The sequence below is a fragment of the Sinohyriopsis cumingii genome, chromosome 3, assembly GCF_028554795.1.
Source record: "Sinohyriopsis cumingii isolate HCF-2022 chromosome 3, ASM2855479v2, whole genome shotgun sequence".
Taxonomy (NCBI): domain Eukaryota; kingdom Metazoa; phylum Mollusca; class Bivalvia; order Unionida; family Unionidae; genus Sinohyriopsis; species Sinohyriopsis cumingii.
The window spans coordinates 82,326,345-82,347,448 of NC_142963.1; the positions used below are offsets into that span (position 1 = coordinate 82,326,345).

Genomic DNA, 21,104 nt, shown 5'->3' on the forward strand with positions numbered 1-21,104 from the left:
AACCTCAGAGTGCTACTTTTTTCTGATGACTACAGCTGGTTCCCAAAGATCTCTTCTTCTGATCCTTTGTCTCCAGAAGTCATGTTTGGAAGCTGTTTAGCTGTTCTGTCATACTGTTTCTTTTGCTGATTTTTCTTTTCACCCAGTTAGGTTTCTTTCTTTTATAACTTGTGGATGTAGCTGGTTGATAGTAGGTGAAGTCGATCAGAGTCTTCGACTCATCAATATTTGTACTGGAGATCCTATATCATCTTGACCACTCCAATGGCCTAGTGGATAGAGCATCTGCCTCAGATGCAGGAGGTCATGGGTTTGATCCCCAGCTGAGTTATACCAAAGACTTACAAAAATGGTACTAACAGCTGCCTTGCTTGACGCTCAGCATTAAGAGGTTAGTGTTAGGACTGGTCGGCCTGGTGTCAGGATAATGTGACTGGGTGGGACATCATGCTACATGTCTGTGGCATGATGCCCCAGTGCTAGACATCCCTATAAACTGTCACACTGCAGACACTGTAGCGATATGACTGAAAAATTGTTAAAGCTACATTAAAAATCCAAATCACACACATACATGAAACACTCTTGTATCATCAATTGGTGTATTTCGATACTCCAGTATCGATAAGTATTGATCTTTTCCATCTCTCTTTGTGTTATTGAGAATTACTTTCACAGTTTGAATGGTTCTTTCTGCTAAACCATTAGACTGTGGATACTTGGGACTTGACATTGTGTGTTTGAATCCCCAGGTTTTTGCAAACTGACCATATTCTTTTGAGGGGAACTGTGGTCCATTATCACTCCTTCTCGTGGTATTCCATGTCTTGCAAAAACTGACTTTGTGTGTGTGTGTGATTACAGTGCTTGCTTGTGTATCTTCTAACTTGGCAACTTCAAAATATCTAGAGCAATAGTCTACTATCAAGACATAATTGTAATTATTCCACATGAATAAATCTGTTTCAGCCGTTTCCCATGGTGGAGTAGGTTGTGTAGACAACAATGGTTATTTTTTATTTGAATTTCTTTATTCCTGGCAAGTAGAACAATTCAATATGCTGTCTGCAATTTGTGCATTCATGGCAGGCCAATACATAATGTCTCTTGCTTTTTGCTTTGTCTTCTCAATGCCTATATGACTTTTGTGCAACTCGTGTAGCATTTATTTCTGAAGAGCATCTGGTATTTCAATCTTCTCTCCTTTTAGAACTAATCTATCCATTTCTGAAAGTTCATCTCTGCAGTTCCATAAATTTCTGATTTCAAAAGGTACAAGATGTATATCATTTGGCCATCCCTTTTGAATCATTTCTTGTAATTTGGTCATTTTATTATCACGGTTAGTTCCATTCTTTATTGCTTCTAACTGTGTATCTGCAATCTATATATTTGACATGATCATGTGCACATAGTACTCAATTTCACTATCCATGCTCATATCAGATGTGTTTGTCTGTATGTATGCTTTCAACAATGTATCTGCTACAATTAACTCTTTTCCTGGACAATATGTTAAGTCAACACTACTTCTGCAGTCTTAAAAGCATTCTCTGAAGTCTAGTCGGTGTGGCAGATAGAGGCTTCTTGAGGATTGATTCCAGAGGTTTATGATCCAATTCAACTTGTACTTGATGATCGCATGTATATATTGATTAAATCTGTCAAGACCAAATAACACAGCAAGCAGTTCTTTCTCGATCTGTGCATACCTTGTTTCTGCGTTTGTCAAAGACCATGATGCAAATGCTATGGGTTTGCCTGACTGCATCAACACTGCTCTAAGTCCTGATATTGATGCATCACAACTAACAACAACAGTCTTCTTAACATCAAAGTATTTTAACACAGGTTCTTTGCTTAAAGTCTGTTTGTTCTCTTCAAATGCATGTTTCTGTGCAGTTTCCCAAACAAATTCATTGTCACTTTTTAAAAGTGCTCTGCTCTGTCACTATAGACATATTTGGGATACATTTCACTAGGTACATGTAGTTGACTGTACCAAGTAATCTTTCAGTTCCTTTCTTGTCCGTCAGAGCGGGCATTTCAGTGATTGCTATTACTTTTTCTGGGTCAGGTTTAATACCTGATGATATCAACATGTGTCCCACGTAGCACACGTTTGTTAGTCCAGATTGGCATTTTTCCAAATTCAGTGTAAGATTTATTTCCTGGGATCTCTTTAAAACATTTTTCAGTTTTCCATCATGATATTCCTTTGAAGTTCCCTAAACAATTATGTCATCTATATCAGTCTCCACCCCAGGCAGGTCCTCAAAACACTGTGCCATGCATTTCTGAAACTCTTCTTGAGTGGATTTAATACCAGAAGTGGGTGTAAATGTTGTCAATTACTGGCCTTCCTCCTCCAGGTGTACTTGCCAGTAACCATTATTGGCATCTAGTTTGGAGAAAACCTTAGCTCCAGTCATCCTTGTGGTTATATCTTCAGTTATAGGCAGTTGATAATGCTCTCGCTTGACAGCTTGATTCAGATTTCTCAGATCTAGGCAAATTCATAGTTTTCCGGACCTGGGTTTTTCAACAGCTACTAATGAACTGACCCATTATGTTGGTTCATCAACTTTCTGTATTACATTTTTCCATTTCATCTCATCCAAAGTTGATACAAGTTGTTCTCATAAAGCTGCAGGAATCTTCCGTGGTGGACTGATAACAGGTTTCACATTTTTGTCAAGTGCAATAAGATATTTTTGTTTCAGGCATCCTAGACGTTTGAACACACTGGGAAATTCTTTCACAACATGATTGTCCTTATTCCTGTGAACATTGCAAACTACTTGTATTAAGTGCAAATCTTGGGTTGCTTTGAACCCAAAATAAGGCAGTTGGTTTTTGTTTTTGTGATATAAAAATCAAGTTCTTGATTCATGCAGTTTAATTTGCATTTGCCTATGACAATTAGTTTGTCACCAGAGTAGCTTGCAAGACAGGTCTTGGGTTGGTTTTACCTCAATGTTGTCAATGTTCATTGTTTCAAAAATGTGATTTGGAATGATGCTTACTTGCAAGCCATTATCAATTTTAAATTTGACATCAGTACCATGAAGAGTCAGAATGATGTAGCATTCTTTGTCATTGATATCAGTGTTTGCCTTTGTCACTGTTCCTACAAAAGATGTGTCTTCCTCTTCACTAAAGTATTCTTGCATACCATGCACCCATTTTGTCTTGCAGCATTTCAGAAAATGATGCTGTTTTCGACACCTGTAGCAAGATTTTCCATAGGCTGGACACCTACCTTTTGCATGTAATTTGCAACGTTTAGCACAGTTGAATAATCTGGAGTCTGATGTCATATATAACATATCCATTTTCTTTGGTTGTGCCATTTTCTTTTCTTTTTTCTTTATTTTCATGCCATGGACTCCTGATGCATCTGCTTCATTTTGCATACTTTGAGTCTGCTTTTTGGATTCTTTGTCTGCTCTGCAGATAGCCAGTGCTTTTTGTAATGTCAGCTGATCATCACATAACAGTCTTTCTTTTGCTTTATCAGAATTAGTCCCACAGACAGTTCTATCTCTAATCATTTCATCCTGTAAATTTTCAAATTTACAGTTCTTTGCAATCAATTTAAGTTCAGTTACATATTGGTCAATGGTTTCATTCTTTTGTTGGATTCTTGTATTGAATCTGTGCCTTTCTACTGTAATGTTCTGCTTCAGACTGCAATAGTCCTCAAAATTCTTGATAAGTGAATCAATTTTTCCAGCTTCATTGGCCTCAAATGTAAATGTGTTGTAAATGTCTCTACCATCCTGACCAATAATATATAGAAAGGCACTGAATTGTTCTTTCTCTATTTTATCTGCCAGCACAACATCTAAGTAAAACTGTATAGTCTGCTTCCACCTCCTTCAGGTGTCTGCTAGTTGGTGTGAATTAAACTCCATTTCAGGTGGCTAATTGAGTTTTTCCATATTGTGACAATTAACACATAAACTTGTGCATCCAATTTTCAGTATTGTTATGGTGATATACTTCTTAATGGTATACATGTAAATCCAAGTTATTCCAAAATTTTCACTTCTGACACCATGTTATGCTTTGCTAAATAACACAAAACATGGTTTGGTCTAACTAATTTGATGGCCAGATTACAAGACACACACTAGTTTGTCACCCTAATGTTACCATAAGGCATATGGGGTTACAACTGAGTGAGAGCCTGGAGCTGACCTTAGTTGATCTGTCACTGTCGACCATTTGTAGCCACAGAATGTTAATACCATATATTACCACAGTTGTGAGAATCCAGAATGTATAATTACATATTTTTATTATTTGCTATGACTCTATTGTCTTAAACTAAGTAACAAAAAAGAGTGAAAACCAACAAGTTTTGTAAAATTGAATAAATTATTTATTTTCCTAAAATACAAATTGAAAAATTAAAAATAACTTGACAGTATTGTGATTGAAATCCTAAATAGTCCTAAAATTCCATCACAAGCATAAAAGTGAGTTCCAATGGTGTAAATGAAGTTCAGTCTGCTATGCTGATGTGCCAGTAGTCTTTTGATGTGTCACAGTGATATCTAAAATGTCTTTAAATGAATTGACAATAATTCCAAAAATGCCTACTAAATCCTAAAGTCTCAGCAACTTTGTAATTTCACTGAAATATTGAAATAAATAAACTTTGAACTGAATTGAACGCACTATTTATCTCATGCTAGTGTATGCTAGAAATAGCTACTTTTTAGTAAATCATCCCTTATAAGAAAAACTAAAACGTACTACAGAATGCTCAAATAATCAGTTTGAAATCACAAACTGTTAACAAGGTCAAGTGCTTTAGCAGCTAGTTGATCAGGAATTAGGTCAGCCTGGCTTTTCCAGAAAACCAATGACCAGAACTGAACTCATCAACATGTTTACTTATCTTCTGAAACTATAATGTGTTTACTAACATCATGACCTCATCTTAAAGTAAAAATCCAAAACCACAAAGAAAATTAGCATCCAGTATGTTATTTCCTAAATCACTCTTTCAATCTATAATTATGAAAATTAACACACACAATGTAGATATGTATAACATTAATATTTAGAACTTTTGTGTTGATCAGTGGAAAGACCATTTTATGTAACATTCAATGATTGTGAAAAAGTTGCATCATTACATTTGATTGTTTTATTTGCTGTATGTTTATAGATGGATGGTTTTATTGTTAAGGTCACCTTTGTATGAAGAAAGACAGCACTTTTTTCCAATGGCATCGGTAAAGGTGTTGTCATAAGAGTCAACAGTTTGTTAAGGTTTGGGTTAAAGTTTTTCATTTGCATATATTTCACAAACCAATTGATAGATTATTATCATTCTTATCAAAAATTATTATATCTGGAAATAATCATTTGAAGCTAAGACAATTGATTCTACTGGCATGCCCACTTGCCTCTATGACAATGGGATCAAGACCACATTCATAGAAAATTTGCAATAAGGTTTTAAGTTTTGTCATTTGCTTGTATTTTCCCCAAAACTCTTGATGGATTTTCTTCATACTTGGGTCGAATCATTTTGTAGTTGAGACATTTCATTCAGTTACATGCATCTTGCCCAATTGACCTTGTTGCAAGATCACACTGGCAGAAAATGTGCTATATGGCATTGGTTACAGTTTTAACATATGCTAATATCTCCTAAACCATTTTGATTGATTTTGTTCATATTTTGGATGAATTATGAAGTTTAGGCAGTTGACCCTGTGGCATGCTCACTTAACCTTTTGACCTTGGCATCAGTCATATAGTTTACTGCAATGCTTTGACCTTGGCATCAGTCATATAGTTTACTGCAATGCTTTGACCTTGGCATCAGTCATATAGTTTACTGCAATGCATTGACCTTGTCATCAACATGATGATCATGGCTTTTCTATTTCAATGTCTGGTGGTGGAGAGTGGTTGAGGTGTTTCAATTATCAGCCACACCTTGTCACAAGCATTTCTAATTAGAACCAGAGTGTGCCACTAATTGGCACCAGAGCGGATGAATGAGATTTTCTGGAAATGTTATGATAATTGACTTTTTCATTTGATATCCTATTTTAAAAAAATTAAAGCTGGAAAAATCCATAATTTATCTACTTGCCTGGAATTAAGATTTTCATGAACTTTATAAAATTGCCTTGCAAAATTATAAATTTGTCATGGGATGAATTTTTTTTGCAAGTAATGGAAAATTACATTTGTCCAGCAAATATTTTTGGCTTTCATTGTCAGTGTATCTTTTTTCTTGTGTCCATTTAGATTAGTTTATATCTCTGTACATATTTGTAAATATATAATACCCCCCACATTATCTGAAAAATTCTGTGCTTGGAGCCCATGGGCTCCCAAAATGCTGGATCAGGTTTACCATATGTTGAATTCAGGTAGCTGCTACATGTTCACAAAAAGACCATATCTTGAATTAAGGTAGATACTACATTTTAAATTGATTTGTTATTAATTTTATAAAAACCAAAAACTTGAAGGTTAAAATATGTAATGAAGGGTATAATTATTATTGACTCATTAAATGGAAATGGGGAAAGTTTTGAAGCTAACATTTTCGTATATTAGAGCGCTTTTCTGAAGCTACTGAATTGAATATGGTCAATTTTATTTAATGACGTCTTCTCTGGCAGTCTGCTGGGTAATGTTTGATTTCTAAATTATTCTTTGTCTAGCGATTGAAAGTCATGATAATTTTTGCTTGATAATTATAGACCATTTCCTGAATGATCCAGAATCATTGGGTCACTATTCCTATCAAGCATTTTATTTAAGTGGTTTAACTCAAGCCAGTTATGCTATCAAAAGATAAGTGATATTATCATACTGGTACAGTTGGAACAGCTTGGGTGTTTCTGCCAGTGGGTAGGCATCTGTCTGGAACAGCATGTTGTGTTTCTGTCTCAGGGTGAAAAAAAAGCCTTGCATATATTACAACAGCATGTTGTGTTTCTGTCTCTGGGCAGAAGAAGGCCTTGCATATATTACAACAGCATGTTGTGTTTCTGTCTCTGGGTGAAAAAAGACTTTGCATATATTACAACAGCATGTTGTGTCTCTGTCTCTGGGTGAAAAAAGACCTTGCATATATTACAACAGCATGTTGTGTTTCTGTCTCTGGGTGATAAAAGGCCTTGCATATATTACAACAGCTTGTTGTGTTTCTGTCTCTGGGTGGAAAAAGGCCTTGCATATATTACAACAGCTATCATTGCATAATTTCCTGTACATTGTTTACTGTATGACATTACTTGGCTATCAGATTCTTCAACACGGTCAGTTATTGATTTAGGTGATTTCTACTGGAAACATTTGTCAGTTTTTTTCTTCAGATGTGAGCTCACTTTGCTTTGAAACTTTCTTTGCTTAATTTGAACAAATAATTATGTACAGTAATCAAGATACTTTTGGTACAGGTATTACTATCTTATTTAGCGTGCGTACAACAGCATTTGACTAAGTTCTTCATTATTTTTAGATGATTTTTCACTTTGTACACGGTATCACTCTGTGAAAGTATTTCCAGTATGGAGTTCTGTTTTAGAAAAAGGCCCAGCAGTATTCTGTATATACTTGTTTATAAGGTGGGTCCAATTGCAAGCAACATTGACCCTGATTTGCCATCATGTAATGTGCCAGATCATAGTCTGTGTTGTTTATTCTACTGATTAATCCTAATAAACTATGTAGACTATATCTGCCAGTGCATTATGCAACAGCAGAGTTGGTTCTATGCAGTTTTTAGTTAGATCCAACTTTCACTTGGGTATATACAGTGTCCAAATTACATTTAAGGTGTCACTACCATGATACTTGTCCATTATGGTAAAGGTCCATTGTCATAATGCACAGATTGTTCATTAAAATGTTGTTTTATTTATTGCAAGCCTCCAAGCATGAGTTGCAATTATCTACAAAAGCGTTATGAAGCATGCATGGTGCTGAGTGGAGCTGGGAATGCACTTGGACATAGAAAGTGGGAGCATTGTAAATCTGGAAAACAAATACATGATGAACTGGAGAAGCTGGGAGGCTTGAAGAATCTGACAGTGAAATGTACCAGAACATACCTTTCTATCTTTCTCTCTCCCTGTCTGTCTGTCTACTGAAAACAAAACAAAAATATTGCAAGAGGATATACTATATACCTGGGTATATTTATAAAAACTGATAGGGACAGGGAAAGTTAAGGGTGTATTTTATCATAAGGGCATTTTTGTGCAAGAAAGTAAAATTGATTTCTTTTCAAATTATTATCTATCAAATGGAATTTATAAGGAAAGAAAAGAAATCAGAGCTAACATACTTTTTGTACACATACAGTATGGTGGAGTGTGTTATGTTTTAATGTTGTCCCATCGTCTGTTAACAATTTAATTTCAACACAGTAATTTGAGTTGTCCACCATCTATGGTTTGTGGGTGGCTTGTAATGCTACATAGGCATAAATCCCCAAAACAAATAATTGGAAATTAGTATGGTTGAGAGCAACATTTGGTTGGGTTTTTAAAAAAATACTGATTATGCTTGGAATATTTAGTCATTGACAATTTGTTAATGTGTCAGAAATAACAAGCATGGCTGTGATTGCAGTTAGAAAGCTTTAATGACAGATGCGTCCAGGCTGGAGTACTTATGGTAACGTTTTTAATCTTACTGTTAAGCTTGGGCAAGAACATAGACTGCTTGGTGTTTGTTGTTGTTGTCTTGGATTTAATGCCATTTTCACTGCATGATAGGCTATACATTGTGGCCAGTATAAGTGCTGGAGGAAAAAACCAGGAAAACACTAATAAGAACCACTGTCCCAAGGGAAGCTACTGGCAAGCTTTCTCACATACCCACTTTGGCCAAGCACAAACTTGAATCCATGTGGACAGAGGTGAGATGTCAAAGGCTACTACTTAAGACCACTTGGCTACCTGGTTTCTGTTTTATCTGATTATTAGAATGTAGTTTTAAATCAATAAAGCACTTGATTTAAGTTTGAAGAACAGGTAAAACAACCATGTTCACTAGTTGGTCTTATGGAAAATCACCTGGTGTGTATAAAGAAGCTAATTTATGCAGTTCAAAAAGGTATAAGATCATATGGAAGTGGCAGAGGGGTGGATGGCTTGAGAATTGACTATATATATAAAAAACTAAGAAATACTTTTATTTATTGTTGATTTCATTTGATGTTCAGCATCCAAACATGCTTGACAACATTCTAGTGTTTTGCCAACAAATATTTTTTGGCATGTGCTTTATGGCTACATTTTATGAATACAGTACAAGTATAGAGGACATTTTTAGTGAGATCCAGTTTGCTAAGTAATGAAGCACACAATTTCATCTCTTTAGCATATTGTCTGAATTGCAAAAAGCAGTATGTGGGTGAAACTGAAACATGCTTACTCTAAAGAATTGAGGACTCTTTTAGATATGACAAATAAAACAGCTGTTTGAACATTAGACTACAAACTGTATTAAGGATCATGAGAGTTATTTAGTACTGTACCTGCTGGTCTAATAATCTTATAGGAGCTGAAATTATTTTGAAATTCCACCAACAGCTGTTGTTTTGGAGTTTAATGCCATTTCTCAGTGCACTATTGGCTATACATGGTGGCCAACCCAAGAAAAGCCTGATAAGAACCACCAACCCATGGGAAGCTACTGACAATCTTTCTCACATACTCACATTGTCAGAGCCAGAGAGTCGAATCCATGTGGACAGATGCGAGATTGCAGTGATCGGTAAAGGTGAGTACTTTAAACCATTTGGCCACCCAGGCTTCTCCACCAACAGTGTAACCATGATTATAGTCGTGGGTCTTTTTTGTTTCATTTTCAGTCCTGCTCCTTATCATTTTTGTGTACTTTAGATATATTCTGAACTTTAATTTAAGAATCAATTTTTACATCTGTCTTTCTTTTATCTTAATGTGTTAGCCTGCCTGTTTATTCTTTGAATTATTTAAAGCTTTATCCATTCATCTGCCTGTTTAATTAATCAGTCTACTTGTCTATGGCATTGACCCCCTTATATGGACTTGAATTATGCAACAGCAGATCTAGGTCTACAATGTTCAAGAAATAATGATGTGAGAAAAGTAAATATTTCAATAAACAAGTACCTGTTTTCATAGATGCATTCTTAAGTGCACCCAGCAGGAGAAGTTATGTATAAAAATAAAAACAATTGACAATTGGTATTTATATGTTAAAGTAGATATCCCTGTTCAAGTCACTACAGATATTTCGATTCTAAAATGAAAAAGAAAAAAATGTTAGCTGTTTTTACATCAGTCATACTCGGTTGATCCAGTAGTGCAACATGCAAGCATATTATGCAGAACGATTGACTTCACTGCCACTCCAGGATGGTATCAGAATAGTATGTCATACTGAAACTTGCTGTTGATGACATCAGAATAGTATGTCATACTGAAACTTGCTGTTGATGACATCAGAATAGTATATCATACTGAAATTTGCTGTTGATGACATCAGAATAGCATGTCATACTGAAACTTGCTGTTGATGACATCAGAATAGTATGTCATACTGAAACTTGCGGTTGATGACATCAGAATTGTATGTCATACTGAAACTTACTGTTGATGACATCAGAATATTGTCATATTGAGTCTTACTGTTGATGACATCAGAATATTATGTCATACTGAGTCTTACTGTTGATGACATCAGAATACTATGTCATACTGAAACTTACTGTTGATGACATCAGAATATATTATGTCATACTGAGTCTTACTGTTGATGACATCAGAATACTGTCATACTGAGTCTTACTGTTGATGACATCAGAATACTGTCATACTGAAACTTACTGTTGATGACATCAGAATACTATGTCATACTGAAACTTACTGTTGATGACATCAAAATACTATGGTCATACTGAGTCTTACTGTTGATGACATCAGAATACTGTCATACTGAAACTTACTGTTGATGACATCAGCATATTATGTCATACTATTTTTACTGTTGATGACATAAGAATATTGTCATACTGTGTTGTACTGTTTATGACATTAGAATATTATGTCATACTGACTCATACTGTTGATGACATGAGACTATAATGTCATGCTGACTCATGCTGATGATGACATCAGAATATTATGTCATACTGACTCATGCTGCTGATGACACTAGAATACTGTCATACTGAGTTTCACCATTGATGACACATGCCTCCAAACAACAAGGTATCTGTTTGTGCATTGTAAAGGGAGACAAACAGGTTCATGTTAGAATTACAGTTACATGCATGTGATACACAGCATATAATAAATTGTTGCTGTTATGCCATTAAGACAAATTATCATGCATAATTAATAGTAAAACTATATCAGATACTTATAAGAATTGAGGGTTTTCATTTATTTCATCAAACCAATACAATATAAATACTGTATGTAAAGCCCATATTTGAGGAAAAGTGTTTTGAATTAATTTACTGTATATACTCATGTCCAACTGCAAATGGCAGAGACCAAGATCTGCTATCACATAATGCACTGGTAAATCTGGGTTTGTACAGTTTGAGAGGAGCAATTTGTAATCATTAGAATAAATAACAGTATGCATTGGTCTATCTGGGCATTTGTGTGATGGCAGATCAGGGTCTGTTTTGTTTGCAGTTGAACTTAACTTAAAAACAAGTATAGATGGTACACCAGGAAATAGAGTCTTTGTATGGCCAGAATCCATTAAAATCGTTCTTTAGCTCTATGATCATGCATAATATTTTTTTTTAATAAGACAAAAGCTATTTTACATTGTTTGTGACTTTGAAACTTTTAAATCAAGAAAATTTGACAATTAAAGGTCACTAGTGAAGAGACAGTGTCACTAGTACTAGTAGATTTGATTTTATGCATTCCTTAATTCCAAGGAAAATAGTGATACAATCTGTGTCATTTGATTAATATAATTTGTCAAACAGCTGTAGTGCATGTGTAATGTTTGGAGATTGATGATGATAAAATACAGAAATTCCCGTTGTTTTAATTTTTTGTCTTTTACCATATGTGCAGCATTTGTATCAGTAATTTTGTTAAGCATTCATATGTATAGTTTTTGCATCAGTATTTTCATTAAGTGTGCAGTATTTAGCTAATATTGTATGTTCTTTACAGTATACTATAATAGTAGTCTTTTTCAGCACCTGATTGGATGGTTGGTGATGATGCTGTCATGCATTTAGCAACAGCTGAAGGTAAGTGAAAGTTGTTGAAAGGAAATATGTAAATTATGTATAATAAGTGTCTCATTAAGAAATAAATCAAATCCACCAGGTATCACTTGCCCCAGATAAAACTGGTTTTGTGAGATCAAGAGGTTAAGCCCTCAACTCAGGGTCATATACCCCTTGATCTCACTAAACCGGTCTTTATCTGTGACACTTGAAATCCGATGTATATGGTTTATATTTACCTCAAATACATTACATGATCACATTACATTAGGATAACTTTCTCTGCTACTTTCAAATCCAGCTATCCCGGAAAGACCAAAAACATCTTTATATCATTATATTTTATAGATAAAGGGAACAACTCTTACAGGGTAACCTCCCTTTTTACTTGTTAGGTTGTTACTGTTATACACTAATGTACCTGTTTTTACCTTTACTGTCATGCTGTAAAAATGTTCTCCATATAATCCATTTAATCTTATACTTTAATTTCAAATAATCCATCATTTATTTTCAGTTGTATTGTAAGTCAAAAAGTTGCTTTAGATGGTACATACAACATTTTTGTAATTCTATTTAATTTATTCATATCTCTTCAATTGTGATACTGTTGATTATTGTCACATGAGATTTCACTTGGTAACATTCAGTTTCAATGGAGAAAATTATGGGCACTGTACTTATCAATTATCACACTTCTAAGTCATTTTGATAATGTGGCTTACATTTCTTTCAATTTACATATCTTTCTTGTATGCACTTCTTTGTTCCCTTCATTACAGAGGCGACATCCTAATTGCACTCTATAATACCAGAGCAAAACTTGAAACATATCCTTCACATTTGAATCATTTTGATTAGTCTCATGGGAGGATGTCAATATGGCATCTCCACCCCCACCCCATGAAAAAGCAGAAACAGCACCAGAATATATTGTAACGTGCTCCACCTCGGTTTAATTTCCCAGCGCAAGCTCCCTTATATTTAGAGAATTTCTTCCTGTTTTGATGGTTCGGCAATCCTTAAACTGAGACTTTGAATTGGTTGCAATAGTATAAATGTACAGGTAGTACATGGTAAGTCTTCTGATAACAGACGAAATCCCTGTAGAAATAATGGCTTCTTATTCTAGCTACTTATCTGTGAGGAGATTATTTATCTAAGTATATAAACAACATAAAATCTGAATGAGAAAAATAGAGGATTTATTTTAGTCTTAAAATGTCAATAAACAATTCAATATAACAGAATTCACATATTCTCTTCCTAGTCAATAAATAGATTAGTATAATGGAATGTACATTTCTTATAACCAGCAGTCTCAACAGTTAGTATTAAATAATAATATTGATCAAATATAATTTACTATAATAATTTTATAATATTCATAGGGGTAACATTAAAATCCCAATACAAATGGATTCAAATAAATAGAATTAACAGGCGAAACGGGTGACCATTTGTTTTACGATAAAAATATAAAGTCATACAAATGTACTGAAATAGCATTGTGGAGGCCCTATATCCCTACGTAAGAGTACTCAACACTTTATCTTTGGCTTTGATTTTCCTTAGTACATAAATTTACTATTAATTTTTATATTGCATAAATGAATGTATATTTTCTAATATGATTATTTCTACTTAATTTCTACTTAGAGAATGATGAATTCCCTATCAATTTTGGAAGCCGATTATATATTGCAGTTGCATACAAACCCGATGCCGGTTGAAGGGAAACTGACTGGTTTGCGTGACACCCGTATTTATAACCGGTTGCACTACACAGTGTAACACTCCGCCAAAATAGTACATATTGTTAACAAGTATTTAAGACTCAATAAATATTAAATATCGTTAAATTATTGAGATACAAAACAAACATTAAATGCTAATTATATTATTAAAGTCTTAATCGCAAACGTATGATCAAACTCTTGAATCCTTGTGTCACATGAATAAACAGTAAACACTGGCCTCCAAACAAGTTGGTGGTGCAGGAAAATTAGAACATGCACCATCCTAATGTGTTATCCTTGCAGGAGAAGGTAAGTAGATTATTTTCTTGTTGTGCATAACTTATTCTATTTAAAAACTAGTTATATCAATGGTTTATTGGTGTTCAATAATGATTGCATAAATCTGAGGTGCCTCCAATACGTAAATTGCCTCCAAAACAAAGATGGCAGACATCGTGAAATAATATCAATCATACAGAACATTTATAATACATTGAAATTAACATAGTCTCAGGATATCCATCTGTACATGAAACTATTATATGTGTGATTTATAGCATTGAAACAATGCAAACCAATGATATGACACACTGGAGGTACCTCCAGTACATAAATTGCCTCCAAAACAAAGATGGTGGACATCGTGAAATACATTTAACGTTGTACATAATATGAATGATACAGAACATTCTTTGGCAAAACATCTTACTTAACATAGTCTTAAACTACCCATCTGGACATGAAACTAGTATATTTGTATTCATGTAAAATTCATAACACTATATATATATATATATATATATATATATATATATAGAGATACATACATACATACATACATACATACATACATATATATCTATAAGTTGTTTGCCAAAACTGCCACTGATTTTGAATCAAGGTCAGGAACTAGGTCAGCATTAGATACAATGTCTTTATTATTAGTTGTTTACGTCAAGAAATATTTTTAAAAAATCAGTTAGAACTGAACTCTATTCTTGACAATATCTAATCCAGTAAACAAAGTTACATTATAGTAGCATGTAATAGAATTTAAAAATATTAAAAACTGACAACAGATAATTAAGTTAAATATGCATAACACCTGTGACTATAGGAGCAGTGACTTTTTTGCTCATTGATGGTATTTTATTACTAGTTAATGACCTAACTGGAGATAAGGTTGTGGTTAATCCACTTGTAACTGAAAAGCTCTGTTTGAATCAAAAGGTTGATCTCATGTGATTTGGATTTTTAATGTTGCTTTAACAATTTTTCAGTCATATCGCTATGATGTCTGCAGTGTGGCAGTTTATAGTGATGTCTAGTACTGGGGTATCATGCCGCAGACATGTAGCTTGATGTCTTATCTAGTCACATTATCCTGACACCAGACCAAACAGTCCTAACACTAACCTCTTAATTCTGAGCACCAAGCAAGGCAGCTTTTAGTACCATTTTTATAAGTCTTTGGTATGACTTGGCTGGGGCTCGAACCCACAACCTCCTGCATACGAGGCAGATGCTTTAACCACTAGGCAACTGGACTTTGGAAAGATTTCTTGAACGAAGTAAAAGTAACTGGAACTCACCATGTATTATTGTGCCTAAACCAGATAATACTTTACATATGTGTACTGACTATAGAAATATCAGCATTGTCACCAAAATGGATTCATTTCCAATGCCACGAATTATGAACATAGTTGGAAATCTAAAATATGTCACCAAGTTTGCCCTTTTGAAAGGATTCTGGCAAATTTCACTCAAGGAAAGAGCAAAAGAAATTTGGTGTTTGCAACTCCAGATGGACTTCATCAATATAAAGTGATGCTGTTTGATATGAAATATTCTCTGTCAATATTCCATAGCTTAGTGAAGACAAGAAGATCTGGTCTAGATAAATGTGATACAGAAATTCTTTGATGAACTCAGTAATGCAGATTTGACAATTGATTTAGGTAAAAGTGTGTTGGCCATGCTTGTATTATAATTTTAGAAAATATTGTTGGACATGGTCAAGTTAAACCTATAGAAGTTAAGATCTTTGAATTCCCAGTGCCTGTTAGTAAATGCAGCAGATTCATTTTTTGGTCAGGCTGCATGTTATCAGAAATTTTGCTTTAATTTTTCCATAATTGCTGAACCCATCAAATTTGTTGCATAAAGAAGTCCACATTTCATTGGTCTGACAAATGTTGGGAGGATTTTTGATAAATTCAAAGCCATACTTACAAGTGCACCAGTCTTTTCAGCTCCATATTTCAATCAATCATCTAAAATGTTTGTTGATGTAGGGGTTGGTGAGTATTGATTCAAGACAACAAAAATGACATGGATCATCCAGTGTGCTATATAGCTAAACAAAAACCATAGAAATTATTTCACAATTGAATGTTTGTCTTTGATATTGGTTTTGCAACACTTTGAAGTGTATATTTGTTCAGCTCCTTCAATATTCTGATTATTGTATTCATTGATCACGTCCCGCTTATTTTCATTAACAGTATAAGAAACAAGATTCAGAGATTGTTGAAGGTAGAGTTTGATGTTGTAAGAATACAGCATTGACATTAGTTACATTAAGAGAAAAGATAATCTAATTGTAGATGTACCTTCACAAGTATACTATATTGCTTTATTTGAGTATATTTTGTATCATTCATATGATATTTACCCATGTAATTTTAATTATTATAATATCATTCATATATATATATATATATATATATATATATATATATATATATATATATATATATATATATATATATATATATATATGTATGTATGTAAAGGGAAGCATTATTGTATAAATTTTTCTTTATGAGGGGAGATCTTTATTTTATTGTGTGCTTAACTTTCATCCATGATTTTATGTTGTACTTTATGTTGATGGTCATTTGTAAATAACATGTTTATATACTTTAGTCCATTTTTGTAAGTTATAAATAAGTTGTTTACTTATATTTTAGTTTGAGGTCTAGCCTTATTTACAAAACTTAGAATGTTCTAGAAGCAAACTTTTGACCCATATGCTGGTCAATTTATTGTGTTAAAGAAAATTGTTTATTCATACTTGAAGTTCAGATATAATTTGTGAAGAATCATTTAATTATTCATTGAAATTTCAAAGTGTTCATTGACATTTTGGACTAAGACACTACTTTGGAAATATTTGTAGTTTATTCAGAGTCATTTTGGATTATATCATAGGGATAAATCTGGACTATTGGTACATCAGCTATTTCAAGACTTTTGATGCATCAGCATGGTCATACATACATGTATATATAACATGGAGGAAAGTGTTTATCCCTGGATTCCATATTATATGTTTAGATACATGGTTATATAGACAACATTTATATAGAATGACATCAATATGATCAAGCAGAACAAAGAGTTAAAACTTATTCCAAGCTGGAATTCAACTTGTGGTGTGAGTAATGGCATATGTTGCCCAGCTCCCATGGACTTAAGACCTAATGAACTTGGCCATAATGGAACAAGGTTGAAGGTAATGACTCAAAGTGCATGAGAACACACTTGCTGAGTAAGCAGAATTAAACACTTAGCTGCAAGTGTTGGATTTCGATTTTTTAAAATGCACAGTATATAATGAAATTATAATTATAAGCTGAGATCAGTATACCCGTCATTCATGCTTGAATTTCTGAACAGAAAGTGAATCTTGACATTTCACCTATGGGATCACATGTTATCTAAAGAAAAATCCAGGAATGCTGATGTTCACATGAATCAGTTTTATTTAGCATTCAGTGTATACCAAATGATATGGGGATTTAGCTGCACTTGTGAATGCCCATTTTTAAAGGGCAAGAATGCTTATAATTTTTTGTACATGAAATTAAAAAGGGGTTTGTTATGTCATGTATAATAATATCATAATGAGAAAAATTGCGTTAAGACTAGAAAACAAGAACAACAATAAGAAGTAAAACTAAGAGTATTGCTTATTTGATGGCGGGGTGGGGGAGGGTCGGTATATCTCTAACATAGATATAGAATCCACTGTACATGCAAGCGTGGTTTAAATGTTAACTTACAGAAGTAAATTAACTCACCTCTGTTCACAGAAGAATTTGGACATAAATGGGTCTCTTAACTGTCAGAACTTTATCCAACCACAGCTGATCTTTGCGCAGTGTATATGGGATGCAAATCCGACTCAAAAAGAAATTTGTTTACGTCTTCTGTGCAGTCTATTGTTTCAGTCAAATACTGCAAATATCCAGTCACAAATGCATTGAAGTAAATGTGGGAATTTCTGCATCCAGTAATCCTATTTCACATGAAAATTGCAACAATGTAATGTTTTGTTCTGAAAGGGACATTCTAGGGTAAACATTTACTCTAGGCCTACTGTGTTCCGTACCTAACAATGTGGCATCACATCACATTGATCATTCTGTTTTGAAAATGATTTTGCCATTATAAAATGTTTTGTTTATTCGGGTGAAAGCTTTTTCTTGATCTATGGTTTGTAAAAATGTACAATCTACTTTTACTAGTTCAACTTTGTTTGGGACTATATTTTATGTACAACAAATGAAAGGTGCACCATTTGTCAGAATGAATGAAATTATTCATTCTTCTTTCTATCTAAATAGAATAATGTCGAGCTTATGCTCACCAAGGCTCGCAAAAGTTGGACATTATTCAAATCATTTCATAAATTCAGTATTATATCATTACCTATTTGAGATTCTCTCTCTCTCTCTCTCTCTATATATATATATATACACACACACACTTATAAATCTGATCCAACTGCAAACTAAAGAGACACATATCTACTGTTGTATAATGCACTGGCAGGTATGAGTCAATGCAGTTTGATAGGACTAATCAGTAAAACAAACAACATAGACCCTGATCTGCCAGCACATTATGCCATGGCCAGTCAGGATCTATATTTCTTACACTTGGACCTGAGTATATGTATGGTACAGGCATTTTTGTAATTTTTGGCATTTTCATTGTGCGTTTATTAGCATGAGCTTTAACTAACTTAAATTAATGTAAGATATTTGTAAGCATATGGTGCAGTTATTTTGTTGAATATGGGATTAGGAACTACAAATAACATGCATGTTGCTTTTAATTGGGTTTGGGAGGAATACACTTGTAAATTAACTTACTTGAGCATTTCTGTTGCAGCTCTGATGGAGTGGGATGATGATGCTGACAAGGAGGAACTCTATCAAAACTTTGATAACAATTACAAGAAATGTATGAAGCACAGAATGGAGGAAGTATATGGTAACTATTATTGAGAGAGGTGTAGGTGGTTTTTAAGACCATTGTCTATCAACTTTTGGAGTATAAAATATTTAGAGTTTCAGGTGAATTCTTGTATTTTCATTGTCTTTTTTCAATTGTATTAGTTTAAAAAATGTTCAAGTTCAGCTAAACAATGCAGGAAACTTACTTTAAGGTAAATAACATACAAACTGTCCCTCTGCTATGTAGCACATTGTTTATTTATCTTAGATTCATTGCGATTTATGAAGTGCCCAAAATGAAATCAAGTACCTTTGCTTATTTTAGCCTAAGTAAGTCGTAAAAGTTTAAACAGTTGGCCTGAAGATCATACAGTTTTCAGTACCAGATCAAGTTTGAAGTTTCATTCTTTGCTGATTAAAACTGAAACTATGCTTTGTTTTATCATGATCCCATGAATGGAGTAAAATCTGACAAGAGAAATTTTGCTACTGATTAGAAACTAGCTAAAATCTGTAACAAAGATATCTGCAACAGTCTTATGCAAGGCAATCAATTGTAATAGTTGTAACTGCCGTTACCTTTTTATTGTTTGTACAACAAACTGTCCCATTTTGAAATGATTCCCTGAGCACTAATAACTAAGCATGAAGCTATGCAGTTTTTTTCTCTCACTGTTTACACAGGCTACAGGTTACGTTTGTACATTGCAATATCAAAGGAAATTTCTGTCTGTCTCTTTCCCTGTCTATTATTTTCTTTAATTGGATTTATTGAAATTATGTTTTTAAACAATTCATGTTTGGATGTGCAGTGTTGATGGGTGTTGAAAATTATGCAGTTTTTTGACACATGACATGGTAGGAATGAGAACATCTTCAGTAAGAAGATATATATATATATATATATATATATATATATATATATATATATATATATATATATATATATATCACAGTTATCCTTTAAAGTTTTCGGAGTTCAACAGACATTTTGATGGACTTCAGAGACACATATTCATTAAAAATAAATGTTCTGACCCCTCCATGCATCTCATCAGGTAGTAACAGCCAACAATAAGTTTATCACTATGGATTTCCTTGGGGTTTTTTAAAATACATGTATGCTTACACAGTTTTTGGTTTTGTATCATCAATCATAATATTGTCACATATGCACTATGATAAATCTACTGACTTAAAGTTCATCTGTTTGATGAAATAATTCTCTTTGCATTGTTGATACAGATGTCTGTTTTGATTTCCCTTGCGATTATGGATGACTGGCATCAGATCAAAATCATTTTTATCAACACTAGCAAGTTTTATTTTCCTTAGGTTTGTCAAGACTATGAAAACTCAGCCTGCACTGCAGTTTTGTTTACATAAATTCTGGTATGAACTCTGTTCTCACACTCCATGTTTGACGTTGGAAATGCATGTGAAATTTAAGTTACACAAATCACATTTGGGTACCATCCATTCATTGAAACTAGTTTTGCCAGTAATTCAGCTCCTGGCTGACCTCTATTATTGTTGTACATGATTTACTTAAAATCCCCCACTCATTAATTGTTGGTACTGATGACTGCATCGCTGTGCTCTCTTTTTGGTAATGAGTGATCAGAGTCCATGTGATCAGAGAGTCCATGTGATCAGAGTCCATGTGATCAGAGAGGCCATGTGATCAGAGAGTCCATGTGATCATTACCAAACTGTGGCATGTCACTAACATTTGCAAGAAAAGTGTTAGGCTCAAACATAGTGTGATGCATTCAGATTCACATGACCAAGGAATCTGTTTGCATGAATGATGGGGAAGTAGCTGTCACATGATGAAGACTGCAGTTCTGTCTCTGAAGTGTCCACTTCGCACAT

The 21,104-nt window shown here is 33.8% G+C and overlaps 1 protein-coding gene across 2 annotated transcripts in view; it reads left to right on the forward strand.

Moving 5' to 3' along the window:
* Positions 1-21,104, forward strand: part of LOC149803202 (uncharacterized) — a 152,056-nt gene that overhangs the window by 5,464 nt on the left and 125,488 nt on the right. Inside the window, exons 2-4 of one of the 2 annotated variants that reach the window (XM_089952821.1) lie at positions 7,914-8,082; positions 12,209-12,262; positions 19,165-19,266. In XM_089952821.1, coding sequence (XP_089808947.1) covers positions 7,923-8,082; positions 12,209-12,262; positions 19,165-19,266 — 316 coding nt within the window. In that variant the 5' untranslated portion in view covers positions 7,914-7,922. Of the gene's footprint in view, positions 1-7,887; positions 8,083-12,208; positions 12,263-19,164; positions 19,267-21,104 lie in introns of those variants that run through there. The other variant, XM_089952822.1, reaches the window with a different exon arrangement.